This window comes from Bombina bombina, chromosome 8 (assembly GCF_027579735.1).
Source record: "Bombina bombina isolate aBomBom1 chromosome 8, aBomBom1.pri, whole genome shotgun sequence".
Classification (NCBI taxonomy): Eukaryota; Metazoa; Chordata; class Amphibia; order Anura; family Bombinatoridae; genus Bombina; species Bombina bombina.
In genome coordinates, this window is record NC_069506.1 from 11,609,146 (window position 1) to 11,629,009 (window position 19,864).

General features: G+C 35.4%; 1 protein-coding gene across 4 annotated transcripts in view; it reads right to left on the reverse strand.

The window, feature by feature from the left end:
* Nucleotides 1-19,864, reverse strand: part of NCAM1 (neural cell adhesion molecule 1) — a 479,250-nt gene that overhangs the window by 11,430 nt on the left and 447,956 nt on the right. For all 4 annotated transcript variants that reach the window (XM_053690128.1, XM_053690125.1, XM_053690126.1 and 1 more), the window contains one exon: nt 876-1,083. In XM_053690128.1, coding sequence (XP_053546103.1) covers nt 876-1,083 — 208 coding nt within the window. The remainder of the gene's footprint in view (nt 1-875; nt 1,084-19,864) is intronic.

The window sequence follows — 19,864 nt, forward strand, 5'->3', positions numbered from 1 at the left end:
TCTCATATATTAGTTTCACCTTTTAAGTTGCATTAGTGAAATAAATGAACTTTTGCATGAGATTCTAATTTTTCGAGTTTCACCTGTATGCAGGTGTTAATGTTAAGTCCTTTTATTGCTAAAATGTATGTTAATAACATAAAGACTTTTATCAATTTAACTTACAGGTGAGAAGGAAAACAAGTTATTTTGAGCACAAATTAAATGTATCCCAGTAAGTGAAAAGTTTACGGAGGAGGAATTTTGTTTTGTCTGTCTTAATGTACAGAGCCAAACCTCTACAATACTAAAAACAAAAAGTAGGTTTATTTAGCTCAAGACTGAAGCCTGTTTTACACATCACACTGAGCTGCCACAAGCAATTAATCCTGGTGCACATAACTTCAGTTAAAAACTATATCTAAAAAAGTCACAGCTTTTACTAAAAGCATTTTTGTATGATATAGTATTTAGAAAATGCTTCAATCAAAGAGTGTAATAAACTAGTGCTTTTCAGTTTTTCCTTGAAAGTCTTTTTATCTAAGTGCTGCACTTGTTGACTTCTAAGATGAGAGGACCTGTTTATCTCCTTAGATCAGGAAGGTTACATAGTAGTGCTTTATATTTAAAACTGAACATAGAAAACACCCATTTTAGGGGCAGTAGGGTGAAATGAAGGAACTTGTATCATACATATCACTGACCACAGTCTCCACTCTCTCTAAGAAATGAGCACTATAACTGTAAAATATGCACAGTACATGTATTACAAGATTACAGAATTGAACTTAGCAGACAAAGATATTCTATATCCTAGACAATCAAACAGTTGGTTGGTCAGCAAATAAATTCTTCCTACAGGGAAGTGTTCTTCTATATGTTTGTGAGATACTTACGAAAATGCCGCTTTCCCTTCTTCAATGTCTTTACCCTTAGCACCAGGTCCAGCTTTTCCACAAAAGTTAACAGCAATGCACATGAGCAGACCACACTTGTACAGGAAGTAGCAGGTGACATCCACAGCTACCAGGATTAGGACAAAAACGATAAGGAGGATACCCACAATTGCTCCAGTCCCCATACCTGAACTTGTACTGGTCGTCGCTGTAAAAGATAGAATGGGAGAACGTTTAGATCTCACAAAACATAGCCCCAACTGCACAAATGAACAAATAAATCTCGTATTTTATACAACATTATTCCTTCATTTGTCAACAGGGTGCCTGAATTTTTAGGGCTACAGAGTAGCAATAGGCGAATGCTGGAATTCTAAACGAATGATCCCGTGACATATAACATAGTAGATGAGGTTCAGAAGCCCATACACAGTGTAAATATGTTCTGCCATTACAATTCTCTATAAAGAATGTTAGCCGATATTACGTTGTATATTGATTCCTGTATTTGTGTACTGAACTCTGTAAGAATCAACATTTAAATATTACATTCGACATTCAAAGGGACATAAAGTCAAAAGTAAACTTTCATTATCCAGATAGCGCACACAATTATAGACAGATTTCCAATTTACTTCTATTATCAAATGCGCTTTGTTCTCTTGTTGGTCTTGCTTAAGGAGTAAACCTAGGCTCAGGCATAGGCCTCTATTTATCAAGGTCTGTCGGTCCTGATCCGACAGTGCGGATCAGGTCCGACAGACATCGCTGAATAAGGCGAGTAATACGCTTGCCGTATTCAGCATTGCACCAGCAGCTCACAAGAGCTGCTGGTGCAATGCCACCCCCTGCAGACTTGCAGCCAATGGGCCGCCAGCAGGGGGGTGTCAATCAACCTGATCGTACTCGATCGGGTTGATTTCCGGCGATGTCTGTCCGCCTGCTATGACAGCAGTCTTTGTGACCGCTGCTTCATAACTGCTGTTTCTGGCAAGCCTACAGGCTCGCCAGAAACGCGGGGCATCAAGCTCCATTCGTAGCTTGATAAATATGCCCCATAGTGTGCGTCTTTAGCATTCTATGGCAGTAGTGTTTAGATATAGATATGAACATTGTTGCAATGGTTGCTGCCATAGAATGCTAAAGACGCATGCACACTATGTCTGAGCTCTTATGAGCCTACCCAGGTTTATTCTTAACAAAGGATACCAAGAGAATGAAGCAAATTTTATAACAGAAGTAAATTGAAGAGTGGTTTAAAATAACATAAGGTGTCTGAATCATTACATAAAAAAATGCCTTTACCGCCCCTTTAACATGGAAAATAAACATTTTGCCTCAGGTTTCAAGTGGTTTGTTATTTGACCCTCCTGCTTGGGCATTAACTGGGCTAGAAATAAGCTTTTCGCTCGTGCTCGTATTATGAGTTGAAAGTAAACTGTTTCGTTCGTGCGCTAATCCGAGAAGCGCAAGAAGCTGATCATAGAATATCACCTGCACGATAACGTATCCCCCCACAGAAGTCAATGGAGCAAAAAAAGTGAAAAAAAACCTAACAACCTAATCTTGCGCAAACACGATCGCATATTAACAAAGTGTGCTAAACCGACATGAAAATATAAAAATTTCACATTCCAATGTTCTTCACATAGAAGAATATGTTCTATTTATTCATAAGTACAATTTTCAACATGTCTAATATTTTTTGCACAAATTGATAAATTGAAATTGATGTATTTATATGTCTGTAAATACATATATAAACACATATATATATATACACATATATATATATTCTCCAAAGTAGACCGCACTCACACCTTCAAATTCAGTTGCCAGGGTGCCAACAGGCTATGGAATACATGTAAAAAATGTGGCACTCGCTGGTCCTTTTTAATTCAGCTTATTTATTAATGTAACGTTTTGGTGGGACACTTCTCTAAGGAAGGGGAGTGTGTCCCCGAAACGTTACACTAATAAATACACTGGATTAATATACATACATACACATATTTAGACATGAATATGTATGTATATCTATGTTACAGCCCTTTGCCTGAGACTTAATATCTTTGAGCCCTTATAATTTTTATTGCAATTTTTTTTACAGTTCTTATTATATAGTTTTATTATGTGTGTAACTGTACTGTGTAATATATATTTATTAGATAGTGTTATTATGTGTGTAACTGTACTGTGTAATGTATATTTATTAGATAGTGTTAATATGTGTGTAACTGTACTGTGTAATGTATATTTATTAGATAGTGTTATTATGTGTGTAACTGTACTGTGTAATGTATATTTATTAGATAGTGTTATTATGAATGGAACTGTACTGTGTAATGTATATTTATTAGTGTTATTATGAATGGAACTGTACTGTGTAATGTATATTTATTAGATAGTGTTATTATGAATGGAACTGTACTGTGTAATGTATATTTATTAGACAGTGTTATTATGTGTGTAACTGTACTGTGTAATGTATATTTATTAGATAGTGTTATTATGAATGGAACTGTACTGTGTAATGTATATTTATTAGATAGTGTTATTATGAGTGTAACTGTACTGTGTAATGTATATTTATTAGATAGTGTTATTATGTGTGTAACTGTACTGTGTAATGTATTTTTATTAGATGGTGTTATGTGTGTAACTGTACTGTGTAATATATATTTATTAGATAGTGTTAATATGTGTGTAACTGTACTGTGTAATGTATATTTATTATATGGTGTTATTATGTGTGTAACTGTACTGTGTAATGTGTATTTATTAGATAGTGTTATTATGTGTGTAACTGTACTGTGTAATGTATATTTATTAGATGGTGTTAATATGAGTGTAACTGTACTGTGTAAGGTATATTTATTAGATGATGTTATTATGTGTGTAACTGTACTGTGTAAGGTATATTTATTAGACAGTGTTATTATAAGTGTAACTGTACTGTGTAATGTATTTTTATTAGATAGTGTTAATATGTGTGTAACTGTACTGTGTAATGTATATTTATTAGATGGTGTTATTATGTGTGTAACTATACTGTGCAATGTATATTTATTAGATAGTGTTATTATGTGTGTAACTGTACTGTGTAATATATATTTATTAGATAGTGTTAATATGTGTGTAACTGTACTGTGTAATATATATTTATTAGATGGTGTTATTATGTGTGTAACTGTACTGTGTAATGTATTTTTATTAGATGGTGTTATGTGTGTAACTGTACTGTGTAATGTATATTTATTAGATGGTGTTATTATGTGTGTAACTGTACTGTGTAATGTATATTTATTAGATGGTGTTATTATGTGTGTAACTGTACTGTGTAATGTATATTTATTAGATGGTGTTATTATGTGTGTAACTGTACTGTGTAATATATATTTATTAGATAGTGTTATGTGTGTAACTGTACTGTGTAATGTATATTTATTAGATGGTATTATTATGTGTGTAACTGTACTGTGTAATGTATATTTATTAGATGGTATTATTAGGTGTGTAACTGTACTGTGTTATGTATATTTATTAGATGTTGTAATTATGTGTGTAACTGTACTGTGTAATGTATATTTATTAGATAGTGTTATTATGTGTGTAACTGTACTATGTAATGTATATTTATTAGATGGTGTTATTATGTGTGTAACTGTACTGTGTAATGTATATTTATTAGATTGTGTTATTATGTGTGTAACTGTACTGTATAATGTATATTTATTAGACAGTGTTATTATGTGTGTAACTGTACTGTGTAATGTATATTTATTAGATAGTGTTATTATGTGTGTAACTGTACTGTGTAATGTATATGTATTAGATAGTGTTATTATGTGTGTAACTGTACTGTGTAATATATATTTATTAGATGGTATTATTATGTGTGTAACTGTACTGTGTAATGTATATTTATTAGACAGCGTTATTATAAGTGGAACTGTACTGTGTAATGTATATTTATTAGATGGTATTATTATGTGTGTAACTGTACTGTGTAATGTATATTTATTAGATGGTATTATTATGTGTGTAACTGTACTGTGTAATGTATATTTATTAGATAGTGTTATTATGTGTGTAACTGTACTGTGTAATGTATATTTATTAGACAGTGTTATTATGTGTGTAACTGTACTGTGTAATGTATATTTATTAGATAGTGTTATTATGAGTGTAACTGTACTGTGTAATGTATATTTATTAGATGGTGTTATGTGTGTAACTGTACTGTGTAATGTATATTTATTAGATGGTGTTATTATGTGTGTAACTGTACTGTGTAATGTATATTTATTAGATAGTGTTATTATGTGTGTAACTGTACTGTGTAATGTATATTTATTAGATGGTGTTATTATGTGTGTAACTGTACTGTGTAATGTATATTTATTAGATGGTGTTATTATGTGTGTAACTGTACTGTGTAATGTATATTTATGATATGGTGTTATGTGTGAAACTGTACTGTGTAATGTATATTTATTAGATGGTGTTATGTGTGTAACTGTACTGTGTAATGTATATTTATTAGATAGTGGTAATATGAGTGTAACTGTACTGTGTAATGTATATTTATTACATAGTGTTATTATGAGTTTAACTGTACTGTGTAATGTATATTTATTAGATGGTGTTATTATGTGTGTAACTGTACTGTGTAATGTATATTTATTAGATAGTGTTATTATGAGTTTAACTGTACTGTGTAATGTATATTTATTAGACAGTGTTATTATGAGTGTAACTGTACTGTATAATGTATATTTATTAGATAGTGATATTATGTGTGTAACTGTACTGTGTAAGGTATATTTATTAGATGGTGTTAATATGAGTGTAACTGTACTGTGTAAGGTATATTTATTAGATAGTGTTATTATGTGTAACTGTACTGTGTAATGTATATTAGATAGTGATATGTGTGTAACTGTACTGTGTAATGTTTATTTATTAGACAGTGTTAATATGACTGTAACTGTACTTTGTAATGTATATTTATTAGATAGTGTAATTATGTGTGTAACTGTACTGTATAATGTATATTTATTAGATGGTGTTATTATGAGTGTAACTGTACTGTATAATATATAATTATTAGATAGTTTTATTATGAGTGTAACTATACTTTGTAATGTATATTTATTAGATGGTGTTATCATGAGTGTAACTACACTGTGTAATGTATATTTATTAGATGGTGTTATTATAAGTGTAACTGTACTGTGTAATGTATATTTATTAGATAGTGTTATTATGAGTGTGACTGTACTGTGTAATGTATATTTATTATATGGTGTTATTATGTGTGCAACTGTACTTTGTAATTTATATTTATTAGACAGTGTTATTATGAGTGTAACTGTACTGTGTAATGTATATTTATTAGATGGTGTTATTATAAGTGTAACTGTACTGTGTAATGTATATTTATTAGATGGTGTTATTATAAGTGTAACTGTACTGTGTAATGTATATTTATTAGATAGTGTTATTATGAGTGTGACTGTACTGTGTAATATATATTTATTAGACAGTGTTATTATGTGTGCAACTGTACTTTGTAATTTATATTTATTAGACAGTGTTATTATGAATGTAACCGTACTGTGTAATGTATATTTATTAGATAGTGTTATTATAAGTGTAACTGTTATGTGTAACGTATATTTATTAGATAGTGTTATTATAAGTGTAACTGTACTATGTAATGTATTTATCAGACAGTGTTAATATGAGTGTAACTGTACTTTGTAATGTATATTTATTAGATAGTGTTTTGTGTGTAACTGTACTTTGTAATGTATATTTATTAGATAGTGTTTTGTGTGTAACTTTACTGTGTAATGTATATTTATTAGATGGTGTTTTGTGTGTAACCGTACTGTGTAATGTATATTTATTAGACAGTGTTATTATGAGTGTAACTGTACTTTGTAATGTATATTTATTAGATAGTGTTATTATAAGTGTAACTGTACTGTGTAATATATGTTTATTAGACAGTGTTATTATGAATGTAACCGTACTGTGTAATGTATATTTATTAGACAGTGTTATTATGTGTGTAACTGTACTGTGTAATATATATTTATTAGACAGTGTTATTATGAATGTAACCGTACTGTGTAATGTATATTTATTAGACAGTGTTATTATGTGTGTAACTGTACTTTGTAATGTATATTTATTAGATAGTGTTATTATGAGTGTAACTGTACTGTGTAATATATGTTTATTAGACAGTGTTATTATAAGTGTAACTGTACTGTGTAATCTATATTTATTAGATGGTGTTATTATGTGTGTAACTGTACTGTGTAATGTATATTTATTAGATTGTGTTAATAGAAGTGTAACTGTACTGTGTAATGTATATATATTAGACAGTGTTATTATGAATGTAACCGTACTGTGTAATGTATATTTATTAGATAGTGTTATTATAAGTGTAACTGTAATGTGTAAGGTATATTTATTAGATAGTGTTATTATCAGTTTAACTGTACTATGTAATGTATTTATCAGACAGTGTTAATATGAGTGTAACTGTACTGTGTAATGTATATTCATTAGATAGTGTTTTGTGTGTAACTGTACTGTGTAATATATATTTATTAGACAGTGTTATTATGAATGTAACCGTACTGTGTAATGTATATTTATTAGACAGTGTTATTATGAGTGTAACTGTACTGTGTAATGTATATTTATTAGACAGTGTTATTATGAGTGTAACCGTACTGTGTAATGTATATTTATTAGACAGTGTTATTATGAATGTAACTGTACTGTGTAATATATATTTATTAGACAGTGTTATTATGAATGTAACCGTACTGTGTAATGTATATTTATTAGATAGTGTTAATATGAGTGTAACTGTACTGTGTAATGTATATTTATTAGATAGTGTTTTGTGTGTAACTGTACTGTGTAATATATATTTATTAGACAGTGTTATTATGAATGTAACTGTACTGTGTAATGTATATTTATTAGACAGTGTTATTATGAGTGTAACTGTACAGTATAATGTATATTTATTAGATGGTGTTATGTGTGTAACTGTACTGTGTAATGTATATTTATTAGATAGTGTTATTATGTGTGTAACTGTACTGTGTAATGTATATTTATTAGATAGTGTTATTATGAGTGTAACTGTACTGTGTAATGTATATTTATTAGATAGTGTTATTATGAGTGTAACTGTACTGTGTAATGTATATTTATTATATGGTGTTATTATGAGTGTAACTACTTTGTAATGTTGTTTTTTTTATGTGTTCTGTGACACTTTTTTGTTTTGCAAAACAGGTAACCAGATCGCTGAGGATGCGCTAACCCGAGTGTTAACTTCAATTGCGCTCTCAAAGGAACACATTTACTTTCAACTTGTAATACGAACGGATATACCCCTTATCGATTGCATGTAACTGTTAGAGCTCCACACGTAATCTTGCTCTTTTTGTTCAAAAAATGAATACTGAATGTTCCGTAACAACTCAACAATTGTTCAGCGTGAACTAATGAGGTAATTCTGTCCAAACTCATAATTAATTGTTAATATCATTTTAGTCAAGACCCTAATTATTATTTGGGGATTTTTCCTAGTATGATGATACAAAGTGCAACCCCAAGGGCAAATATATATTCAGTTCTACTGCATTAGTTTAATGCATCACTTTTACTCTAGCAATGCTAATAAAAACTTTTTATTATTTTAACAATGTCAATGCATCTCATAAGATGCTGTACAGACCAAGCAGAGCTCAATAAATACAAATAAATATTGTATTTACATCTACTAATATGTTTATTGCATTTCTTAATTTGCCTCAAGCCCTTCATATTGTTTAAAATAATAAAATACTGTACACCTATATAACGTCCAAAGACATCACAATATGCAAGTCAGTGCTGGCTGTGGTTTAGAAGAACAATATTTTGTTGTCACTACTTTTAAGGGCCGGATATTCAATACCTCGTCATTCAGGTGAGAGATTCTAAGGAGTCTCGTCAGTACAATGAGACCCATAAAAAAAAAATTTGAATCAGAAATATTATCTTGAGAATTGTTTATTTTGCTATGTAGTGTTCTTTATGTTTAACAGAGACTCCTACATTACAATACAAGGGCTAAAAAAATCCAAAACATTTTGTGAGATTTCTCTCCATGCTGGCGAGGTTTTGAATATCGGGCTCTAAGTGAGTGATCGCTGTCTGTGAAACTCACATACACAAAAGTTGCACTAGAAATAATCACAAGTCTCAGTTATTTTATGTGCTGTGATTACGGCTAGTCTAGTATTATACGTACCTGATACAAATCAAAATAAGGTTGCAACAAACTTAAAGAAAAACCCAGCAATATACCTACCAGAATTTTAGTATAGTATATTGGAACCAGGGTCCAAAAGAAGAGGGTGTGTGCAATACAGGGTAAGGTGTGGGAAGTCCAGAGAGGAGTGTGATAAGTCAGAGGAAGATTTCTTTACAGCACTGAGGTTCTACAAAAAGGGGGTCGTACCACAGGGCAAGAGCTATAATTCTGTGGCTGTTCTGCAACCTATGGGATAGCTGGTACCTGCGCATCATCTATCAAACACACACAGTTCCTGCTTGCAAGTTATTCAGCCTATGCTCATTGTCCTATCCTGGACCATTTATTCACTAAATCATTACACCCTCAATTACATCACATTTCTCATTTAGCATTCCTTCATCCTCCTGTGCACTATAGAATATTCAGCCCGCTACATCCTCATTTACCATAATGCATCTAACACTCCCCATTTTCAACACACAGAATGTTCTTGTAATTCCTTTCCTCATTTTATGTATACGTTTATAGGTCTGTTTATAGGTCTGTAGAAACACTCAGCTTATTGGCACTGCACATTTCTGTATACAGAACTAGAATGTTCTTTTTGTTCTGATTAACAGAAATTAAAGCATTTGTGAAGACAAATTGCAGTGTAAAATCTCATATGAAAACACTGCCCATCCCTGTTATATTAGATCTCTTCTGCACTCACAAATGTCACTGACGTGTCCTTCTCAGTAATGATGACAGAGCTGTTTTTTCTTTAATATCACATCTCCAAACCACAAATCATTTGACTGATTTTGTCTCTGTTCTTGTATCTCCCACAAGGAACTTCAACTCTCTCATTTAACCACCGCAGGCTCTTACAGAATTTCTTCCAAGCTGCAGTGAAGTCATTGCTGGTGTGTCCTGTCCTCTCGCCTCTTCGGCTTCAGAAGACGATGCCTAAACTTCATTCCGTTCACCCCCTTATATCACTAACCTCAAGGGCTTATGATCTCTTATCTTTTTTTTAGAGCCATTTTATTTGTTTATTGGAACATATCATGCACTCTTCGTGCATTAGCAGTGAAGCACTACAGTGCTTAATCAATATGTTAGACCATTTAGCACACCATATTTCTTAGCACAGTTTACAAGGTTTCACAAATCAAGAAGCAGTTCATAGATAAACCCCTTGCAAAACCTGATGGAATTAATCCATGTTCCTGGTCTCTTTTGCTGTGAGCAATTAAGGGTCTGAACTAATATTGCAAGCTCAGGTAAATGTTCCCAGAACCTCTACAAACTTTCTTGGAAGAAGTTGAACTAATACACTTTTCAGAGATATTTGAAAGCAGGAAAACTAAATAATGGCTGTACAATGCAATGTTGTTTTATTTTCTTTAAGTTGTGCTTAGCCCCTTTAAATGTTTGGTTTCTCTTCTATCACTTTAATGAAAAACAAATTAACTTCCCAAGGTCAGACACCAAACTCATGACTCCTATCTCATATTGGTTCTCAGCCCTAACTGAGCAAGTTGTGTGGATTTATATTGGGTTTTTACTCTCGAAACCAATTCCAATCCATTTGAAAATTCACTGATCACCGGCATTTCAAATGCATTTGCAGCTAAGTTTCCAACCTTCCTTCTAGAAAATCAATATAGGTGTGTTTGCATTTAAATATCTATGGGGTTTGAGCAGCTTTTATTTTTTTATAATGTTAACATTTTTGAGAACATTCTATTTACATGTTAATTAACATTATTATTTTTGGTTTAATAAACGTTACGAATATTGCTCAAATCATACATTTAAGTATGACTAGGGATGGCCGAATGTTTCTAAAAATTTGAAATTTAAAACGAATTTTGATACATTCGTTCGAATCAAATTTCGAATGTTTATATAACATTCTATTTTCAAATTAAAATATTCTTTCAACTAATAGAATGTTTAGCTATGTATTCATTCAATTTTGAAATGTAATATTCGAATGTGACATTCGAATTCGAATGTCACATTCGAATTTGAAATAGTATTTCTAGTCTACAACTGTGTTTAATAAATGTAACCTTTCAAATTCGAAATAGTATTTCTAGTATAATACTGTGTTTTATAAATGTAATATTCAAATTTGAGTGTGACATTTGAATGTGACATTCGAATTTGAAATAGTATTTCTAGTCTACAACTGTGTTTTATAAATGTTATCGAATTTCATGTGACATTCGAATTCGAATATGACATTCGAAAACTGAAAATAACATTCGATAATAGAATTTTTAAGAATATTCATTCTTATCAACATTCTATTACGTAAATCGAATTTCTACAATAACATTTGTTCTAACATTCAAATTCAAATATAAAGACAATCGCCCATCCCTAAGTATGACACTTGCAGAATATTACAAAAATACCCCTTCAAACGCCTTTACTTTAAGAAAATAATTTAGGATCCAGATATTTTTCAGATTTTAATGTGTTGGTATGTGCATAATAAATCTATTTATCGATTTAACCCCTCAACTGCTAAAAACAAACCTAAAGCAGTAAATAAAAACTCAGAATATCACTGACAGATGGTGCTATTCAACTGGTTAAATTACAGCTTCATACACTTGATGTTGGGATTTAACCCTTTGTTTGCAAAAGCTGATGTGAGTGACTTACCTTGGATTCTGCACGCTGACTACATAGCTGGTCCCTGATGGTGCCAGTCCCTTTTACTGAATGTGTGCGATACGGGAACTACAATTCCCACCATGCACAAGTGCACAATTCATAGTATTATATATACAAGCGACTGCCGGGTATCACCCAGGACTGTATACAGCAATGGGGGAGGGGGCAATGCAACAGCTAATAAACCTCAGTGCAAGGGTTCCATTTTGTGATGCCATAGAGTTGAGTTGAGCACAGATATAACAAAGGTTAACCACTGGAATACTGGCTTAAATTATCCCTGATAATTGCAGAGTAGGTAAATACGCAAGTGTAGATCAATATTAGCTACAGTAATGAAAATATTGCAGCCTTCTCTGTAAATACATTTCTAATTTGTCATCTTTTAAAATAAAATATTATTTTCTCCATCAGAGCCACAAACAAAACAAATAAGTAAATCACAGAGGTATAATGACTCATTTACCCAGGTGTGCTTGAGAAAACAAGGAGTGGCTTTGGTTTTTACCCGAACAGGAGTCTAGCTATGAACCTACATAACCCAGGTGTGCTTGAGAAAACAAGGAGTGGCTTTGGTTTTTACACGAACAAGAGTCTAGCTATGAACCTACATAACCCAGGTGTGCTTGAGAAAACAAGGAGTGGCTTTGGTTTTTACACGAACAGGAGTCTAGCTATGAACCTACATAACCCAGGTGTGCTTGAGAAAACAAGGAGTGGCTTTGGTTTTTACACGAACAGGAGTCTAGCTATGAACCTACATAACCCAGGTGTGCTTGAGAAAACAAGGAGTGGCTTTGGTTTTTACCTGAACAGGAGTCTAGCTATGAATCTACATAACCCAGGTATGCTTGAGAAAACAAGGAGTGGCTTTGGTTTTTACACGAACAGGAGTCTAGCTATGAACCTACATAACCCAGGTGTGCTTGAGAAAACAAGGAGTGGCTTTGGTTTTTACCCGAACAGGAGTCTAGCTATGAACCTACATAACCCAGGTGTGCTTGAGAAAACAAGGAGTGGCTTTGGTTTTTACACGAACAGGAGTCTAGCTATGAACCTACATAACCCAGGCGTGCTTGAGAAAACAAGGAGTGGCTTTGGTTTTTACACGAACAGGAGTCTAGCTATGAACCTACATAACCCAGGTGTGCTTGAGAAAACAAGGAGTGGCTTTGGTTTTTACACGAACAGGAGTCTAGCTATGAACCTACATAACCCAGGTGTGCTTGAGAATCAAGGAGTGGCTTTGGTTTTTACACGAACAGGAGTCTAGCTATGAACCTACATAACCCAGGTGTGCTTTAGAAAACAAGGAGTGGCTTTGGTTTTTACCCGAACAGGAGTCTAGCTATGAACCTACATAACCCAGGTGTGCTTGAGAAAACAAGGAGTGGCTTTGGTTTTTACACGAACAGGAGTCTAGCTATGAACCTACATAACCCAGGTGTGCTTGAGAAAACAAGGAGTGGCTTTGGTTTTTACACGAACAGGAGTCTAGCTATGAACCTACATAACCCAGGTGTGCTTGAGAAAACAAGGAGTGGCTTTGGTTTTTACACGGACAGGAGTCTAGCTATGAACCTACATAACCCAGGTGTGCTTGAGAAAACAAGGAGTGGCTTTGGTTTTTACACGAACAGGAGTCTAGATATGAACCTACATAACCCAGGTGTGCTTGAGAAAACAAGGAGTGGCTTTGGTTTTCACCCGAACAGGAGTCTAGATATGAACCTACATAACCCAGGTGTGCTTGAGAAAACAAGGAGTGGCTTTGGTTTTTACACGAACAGGAGTCTAGCTATGAACCTACATAACCCAGGTGTGCTTGAGAAAACAAGGAGTGGTTTTGGTTTTTACACGAACAGGAGTCTAGCTATGAACCTACATAACCCAGGTGTGCTTGAGAAAACAAGGAGTGGCTTTGGTTTTTACACGAACAGGAGTCTAGCTATGAACCTACATAACCCAGGTGTGCTTGAGAAAACAAGGAGTGGCTTTGGTTTTTACACAAACAGGAGTCTAGCTATGAACCTACATAACCCAGGTGTGCTTGAGAAAACAAGGAGTGGCTTTGGTTTTTACACGAACAGGAGTCTAGCTATGAACCTACATAACCCAGGTGTGCTTGAGAAAACAAGGAGTGGCTTTGGTTTTTACACGGACAGGAGTCTAGCTATGAACCTACATAACCCAGGTGTGCTTGAGAAAACAAGGAGTGGCTTTGGTTTTTACACGAACAGGAGTCTAGCTATGAACCTACATAACCCAGGTGTGCTTGAGGAAACAAGGAGTGGCTTTGGTTTTTACACAAACAGGAGTCTAGCTATGAACCTACATAACCCAGGTGTGCTTGAGAAAACAAGGAGTGGCTTTGGTTTTTACACGAACAGGAGTCTAGCTATGAACCTACATAACCCAGGTGTGCTTGAGAAAACAAGGAGTGGCTTTGGTTTTTACACGGACAGGAGTCTAGCTATGAACCTACATAACCCAGGTGTGCTTGAGAAAACAAGGAGTGGCTTTGGTTTTTACACGAACAGGAGTCTAGATATGAACCTACATAACCCAGGTGTGCTTGAGAAAACAAGGAGTGGCTTTGGTTTTCACCCGAACAGGAGTCTAGATATGAACCTACATAACCCAGGTGTGCTTGAGAAAACAAGGAGTGGCTTTGGTTTTTACACGAACAGGAGTCTAGCTATGAACCTACATAACCCAGGTGTGCTTGAGAAAACAAGGAGTGGCTTTGGTTTTTACACGAACAGGAGTCTAGCTATGAACCTACATAACCCAGGTGTGCTTGAGAAAACAAGGAGTGGCTTTGGTTTTTACACGAACAGGAGTCTAGCTATGAACCTACATAACCCAGGTGTGCTTGAGAAAACAAGGAGTGGCTTTGGTTTTTACACAAACAGGAGTCTAGCTATGAACCTACATAACCCAGGTGTGCTTGAGAAAACAAGGAGTGGCTTTGGTTTTTACCCGAACAGGAGTCTAGCTATGAACCTACATAACCCAGGTGTGCTTGAGAAAACAAGGAGTGGCTTTGGTTTTTACCCGAACAGGAGTCTAGCTATGAACCTACATAACCCAGGTGTGCTTGAGAAAACAAGGAGTGGCTTTGGTTTTTACACGAACAGGAGTCTAGCTATGAACCTACATAACCCAGGTGTGCTTGAGAAAACAAGGAGTGGCTTTGGTTTTTACACGAACAGGAGTCTAGCTATGAACCTACATAACCCAGGTGTGCTTGAGAAAACAAGGAGTGGCTTTGGTTTTTACACGAACAGGAGTCTAGGTATGAACCTACATAACCCAGGTGTGCTTGAGAAAACAAGGAGTGGCTTTGGTTTTTACCCGAACAGGAGTCTAGATATGAACCTACATAACCCAGGTGTGCTTGAGAAAACAAGGAGTGGCTTTGGTTTTTACACGAACAGGAGTCTAGCTATGAACCTACATAACCCAGGTGTGCTTGAGAAAACAAGGAGTGGCTTTGGTTTTTACACGAACAGGAGTCTAGCTATGAACCTACATAACCCAGGTGTGCTTGAGAAAACAAGGAGTGGCTTTGGTTTTTACACGAACAGGAGTCTAGCTATGAACCTACATAACCCAGGTGTGCTTGAGAAAACAAGGAGTGGCTTTGGTTTTTACCCGAACAGGAGTCTAGCTATGAACCTACATAACCCAGGTGTGCTTGAGAAAACAAGGAGTGGCTTTGGTTTTTACACGAACAGGAGTCTAGCTATGAACCTACATAACCCAGGTGTGCTTGAGAAAACAAGGAGTGGCTTTGGTTTTTACACGAACAGGAGTCTAGCTATGAACCTACATAACCCAGGTGTGCTTGAGAAAACAAGGAGTGGCTTTGGTTTTTACACGAACAGGAGTCTAGATATGAACCTACATAACCCAGGTGTGCTTGAGAAAACAAGGAGTGGCTTTGGTTTTTACCTGAGCAGGAGTCTAGCTATGAACCTACATAACCCAGATGTGCTTGAGAAAACAAGGAGTGGCTTTGGTTTTTACACGGACAGGAGTCTAGCTATGAACCTACATAACCCAGGTGTGCTTGAGAAAACAAGGAGTGGCTTTGGTTTTTACACGAACAGGAGTCTAGATATGAACCTACATAACCCAGGTGTGCTTGAGAAAACAAGGAGTGGCTTTGGTTTTCACCCGAACAGGAGTCTAGATATGAACCTACATAACCCAGGTGTGCTTGAGAAAACAAGGAGTGGCTTTGGTTTTTACACGAACAGGAGTCTAGCTATGAACCTACATAACCCAGGTGTGCTTGAGAAAACAAGGAGTGGCTTTGGTTTTTACACGAACAGGAGTCTAGCTATGAACCTACATAACCCAGGTGTGCTTGAGAAAACAAGGAGTGGCTTTGGTTTTTACACGAACAGGAGTCTAGCTATGAACCTACATAACCCAGGTGTGCTTGAGAAAACAAGGAGTGGCTTTGGTTTTTACATGAACAGGAGTCTAGCTATGAACCTACATAACCCAGGTGTGCTTGAGAAAACAAGGAGTGGCTTTGGTTTTTACACAAACAGGAGTCTAGCTATGAACCTACATAACCCAGGTGTGCTTGAGAAAACAAGGAGTGGCTTTGGTTTTTACCCGAACAGGAGTCTAGCTATGAACCTACATAACCCAGGTGTGCTTGAGAAAACAAGGAGTGGCTTTGGTTTTTACCCGAACAGGAGTCTAGCTATGAACCTACATAACCCAGGTGTGCTTGAGAAAACAAGGAGTGGCTTTGGTTTTTACACGAACAGGAGTCTAGCTATGAACCTAAATAACCCAGGTGTGCTTGAGAAAACAAGGAGTGGCTTTGGTTTTTACACGAACAGGAGTCTAGCTATGAACCTACATAACCCAGGTGTGCTTGAGAAAACAAGGAGTGGCTTTGGTTTTTACACGAACAGGAGTCTAGGTATGAACCTACATAACCCAGGTGTGCTTGAGAAAACAAGGAGTGGCTTTGGTTTTTACCCGAACAGGAGTCTAGATATGAACCTACATAACCCAGGTGTGCTTGAGAAAACAAGGAGTGGCTTTGGTTTTTACACGAACAGGAGTCTAGCTATGAACCTACATAACCCAGGTGTGCTTGAGAAAACAAGGAGTGGCTTTGGTTTTTACACGAACAGGAGTCTAGCTATGAACCTACATAACCCAGGTGTGCTTGAGAAAACAAGGAGTGGCTTTGGTTTTTACCCGAACAGGAGTCTAGCTATGAACCTACATAACCCAGGTGTGCTTGAGAAAACAAGGAGTGGCTTTGGTTTTTACCCGAACAGGAGTCTAGCTATGAACCTACATAACCCAGGTGTGCTTGAGAAAACAAGGAGTGGCTTTGGTTTTTACACGAACAGGAGTCTAGCTATGAACCTACATAACCCAGGTGTGCTTGAGAAAACAAGGAGTGGCTTTGGTTTTTACACGAACAGGAGTCTAGCTATGAACCTACATAACCCAGGTGTGCTTGAGAAAACAAGGAGTGGCTTTGGTTTTTACACGAACAGGAGTCTAGATATGAACCTACATAACCCAGGTGTGCTTGAGAAAACAAGGAGTGGCTTTGGTTTTTACCTGAGCAGGAGTCTAGCTATGAACCTACATAACCCAGATGTGCTTGAGAAAACAAGGAGTGGCTTTGGTTTTTACACGAACAGGAGTCTAGCTATGAACCTACATAACTCAGGTGTGCTTGAGAAAACAAGGAGTGGCTTTGGTTTTTACACGAACAGGAGTCTAGCTATGAACCTACATAACCCAGGTGTGCTTGAGAAAACAAGGAGTGGCTTTGGTTTTTACACAAACAGGAGTCTAGCTATGAACCTACATAACCCAGGTGTGCTTGAGAAAACAAGGAGTGGCTTTGGTTTTTACACGAACAGGAGTCTAGCTATGAACCTACATAACCTCTGTTATTTGGGGCTGGATTGGGTTTTTTTTCTTCTTTCATGATTCAGATAGAATATACAAATTTAAACAACTTTCTAATTTCTAATTTACCTCTATTATTAATTTGTCTTTGTTCTGTTGGTATCCTTTGTCAAAAAGTAGGGACGTATGCTTAGGAGTCAGACCATTTGTGGAGCACTATATGGCAGAATTTTTGCAAGAATGTTGTCCAAATTTAAGAGCACTATATGGCAGCACTATTTCCTGCCATGTACTTCTCCTTACACCTGCCTAGGTGTCTCTTCAACAAAGAATATAATGGGTACAAAACAAATTTGATAATTGTAGTAAATTGGAAACTTTTTTAAAAAATTGTATCAGAAAAGAATATTTTGGGTGTCATATCCCTTTAAGAGACACCCCACTATATTTATTTTCTGGGCTGCAAAGATTGTTGACCAGAATAAATGTTAAGCATACTGTGCAACTTACTACTCAAGACAACTGAGCTTACAGTCACCATGAAAGGTGAGTTCACAAATAATGTAGCTAGGGCTTGAGTTAACCCCTTGGATGACAGAAAAAGCAGAAACAAATGTCAAAGTAGTGCACTGAAGCTCTCTCTGGCATTTAATGGGGTAACTGAAGTTTGATCCCCATCATCAATCACAATATTAGCAACATTGCTGCACAAGTGAGATTTTGGTGGCCATATTGTGACTTTAGCAACATTGCAACAGAATATTATAGCCACTGGGGCACATTCCCAAAGAGAGTCAGGTATGCTGATGGGCTACTGATAAAGCCACTGCTCTAATAAAAGAAGACTAGAGAGCGATTTAATTTACATATATACAATAAATTCCCTAACAACGCGTTTTGCACACATTTACAGTTGATATTTCATATCATTTTATTAACAACCACACACTATCTCAGACCCACATTCCAAATCCCAATAAACACAGATCACGGTTGTTTTTGTTGTCCTTTTTTGTAGAATTTTTATTAATAGCAAATCCTCAACCAGTACAAGAAATTCAAGCTTTATGGCTTCAGGTTCTTTCATTGTTTTATTTACATACATGCTCCATACATTCCTCTTAGAAAAACAGTGTCACACAAGTGCTCTCAGCAGACCGGATTACGGATATAAACCATAAAGGGGGGACGCAGGTAACAGGACAAGGGCTTTATGGGTAGTAATGACTTTTACTGGACCTGTCATGTTGCAGTTGTAAAGACTCCACAGCAATACCAGTCCATAAAAAGGTATCACAACCTGTAATGTTTTCTGTGGGATCATAAACAAAAGCATAAGACAAAGGATAATCTCTAAATAGGACATGAGACTTAACATTTTCTTACATTTAAAAAAAACCTTCCCAATCTATTTCAATTATCAAATTTACTTCATTCTCTTGGTGTCCTTTGTTGAAAACTGGTATGTAGCAGGTATATGAAACACTGGCAACAGTTTTATAAGAATGCTTTAAGCAATTTTATATATTTGTAAGAGCATTAGATGCAGCACAAACTCTAGATATGTGAACGCTACCTATCTAGGTAAGCTCTTCAGCAAAGAATATCATAAGTATGAAGCAAATTTGATAACAGAATAAAATCGGAAAAGTTTTTAAAATGGTATGCTCTATCTAGATCATGAAAGAAAATGTTGGATTTCATGTCCCTTTAAGGATCAGTAACTTGTTAAAGGGACATTAAACATTGTTATCGTGCAATAAATGGTTCATTTAACCCCTTAAGCAAGCCAATGTACCCTGTAAAGGTTAAATAGTGCGGGTCTCATCGACAGGGAGAGACCATGATATTTCCGAATGCCTCAGACTTTGAGTAACGCAGAAATAGCACAGTCTTGCTTCTGTCGGTGAGCCCTAATACAGGGCTGAAAAGCTCTTCTAACACCCAATATACAGGGTACATAAGGGTTAAAGCTGCTTAAAATGATAAGAAAACGAACAGGAAATATTTATACACCAGTAATTCCTAAAAACCTACTGCTATTTGTCTGATAAGAACAAAGCTCCCGCAT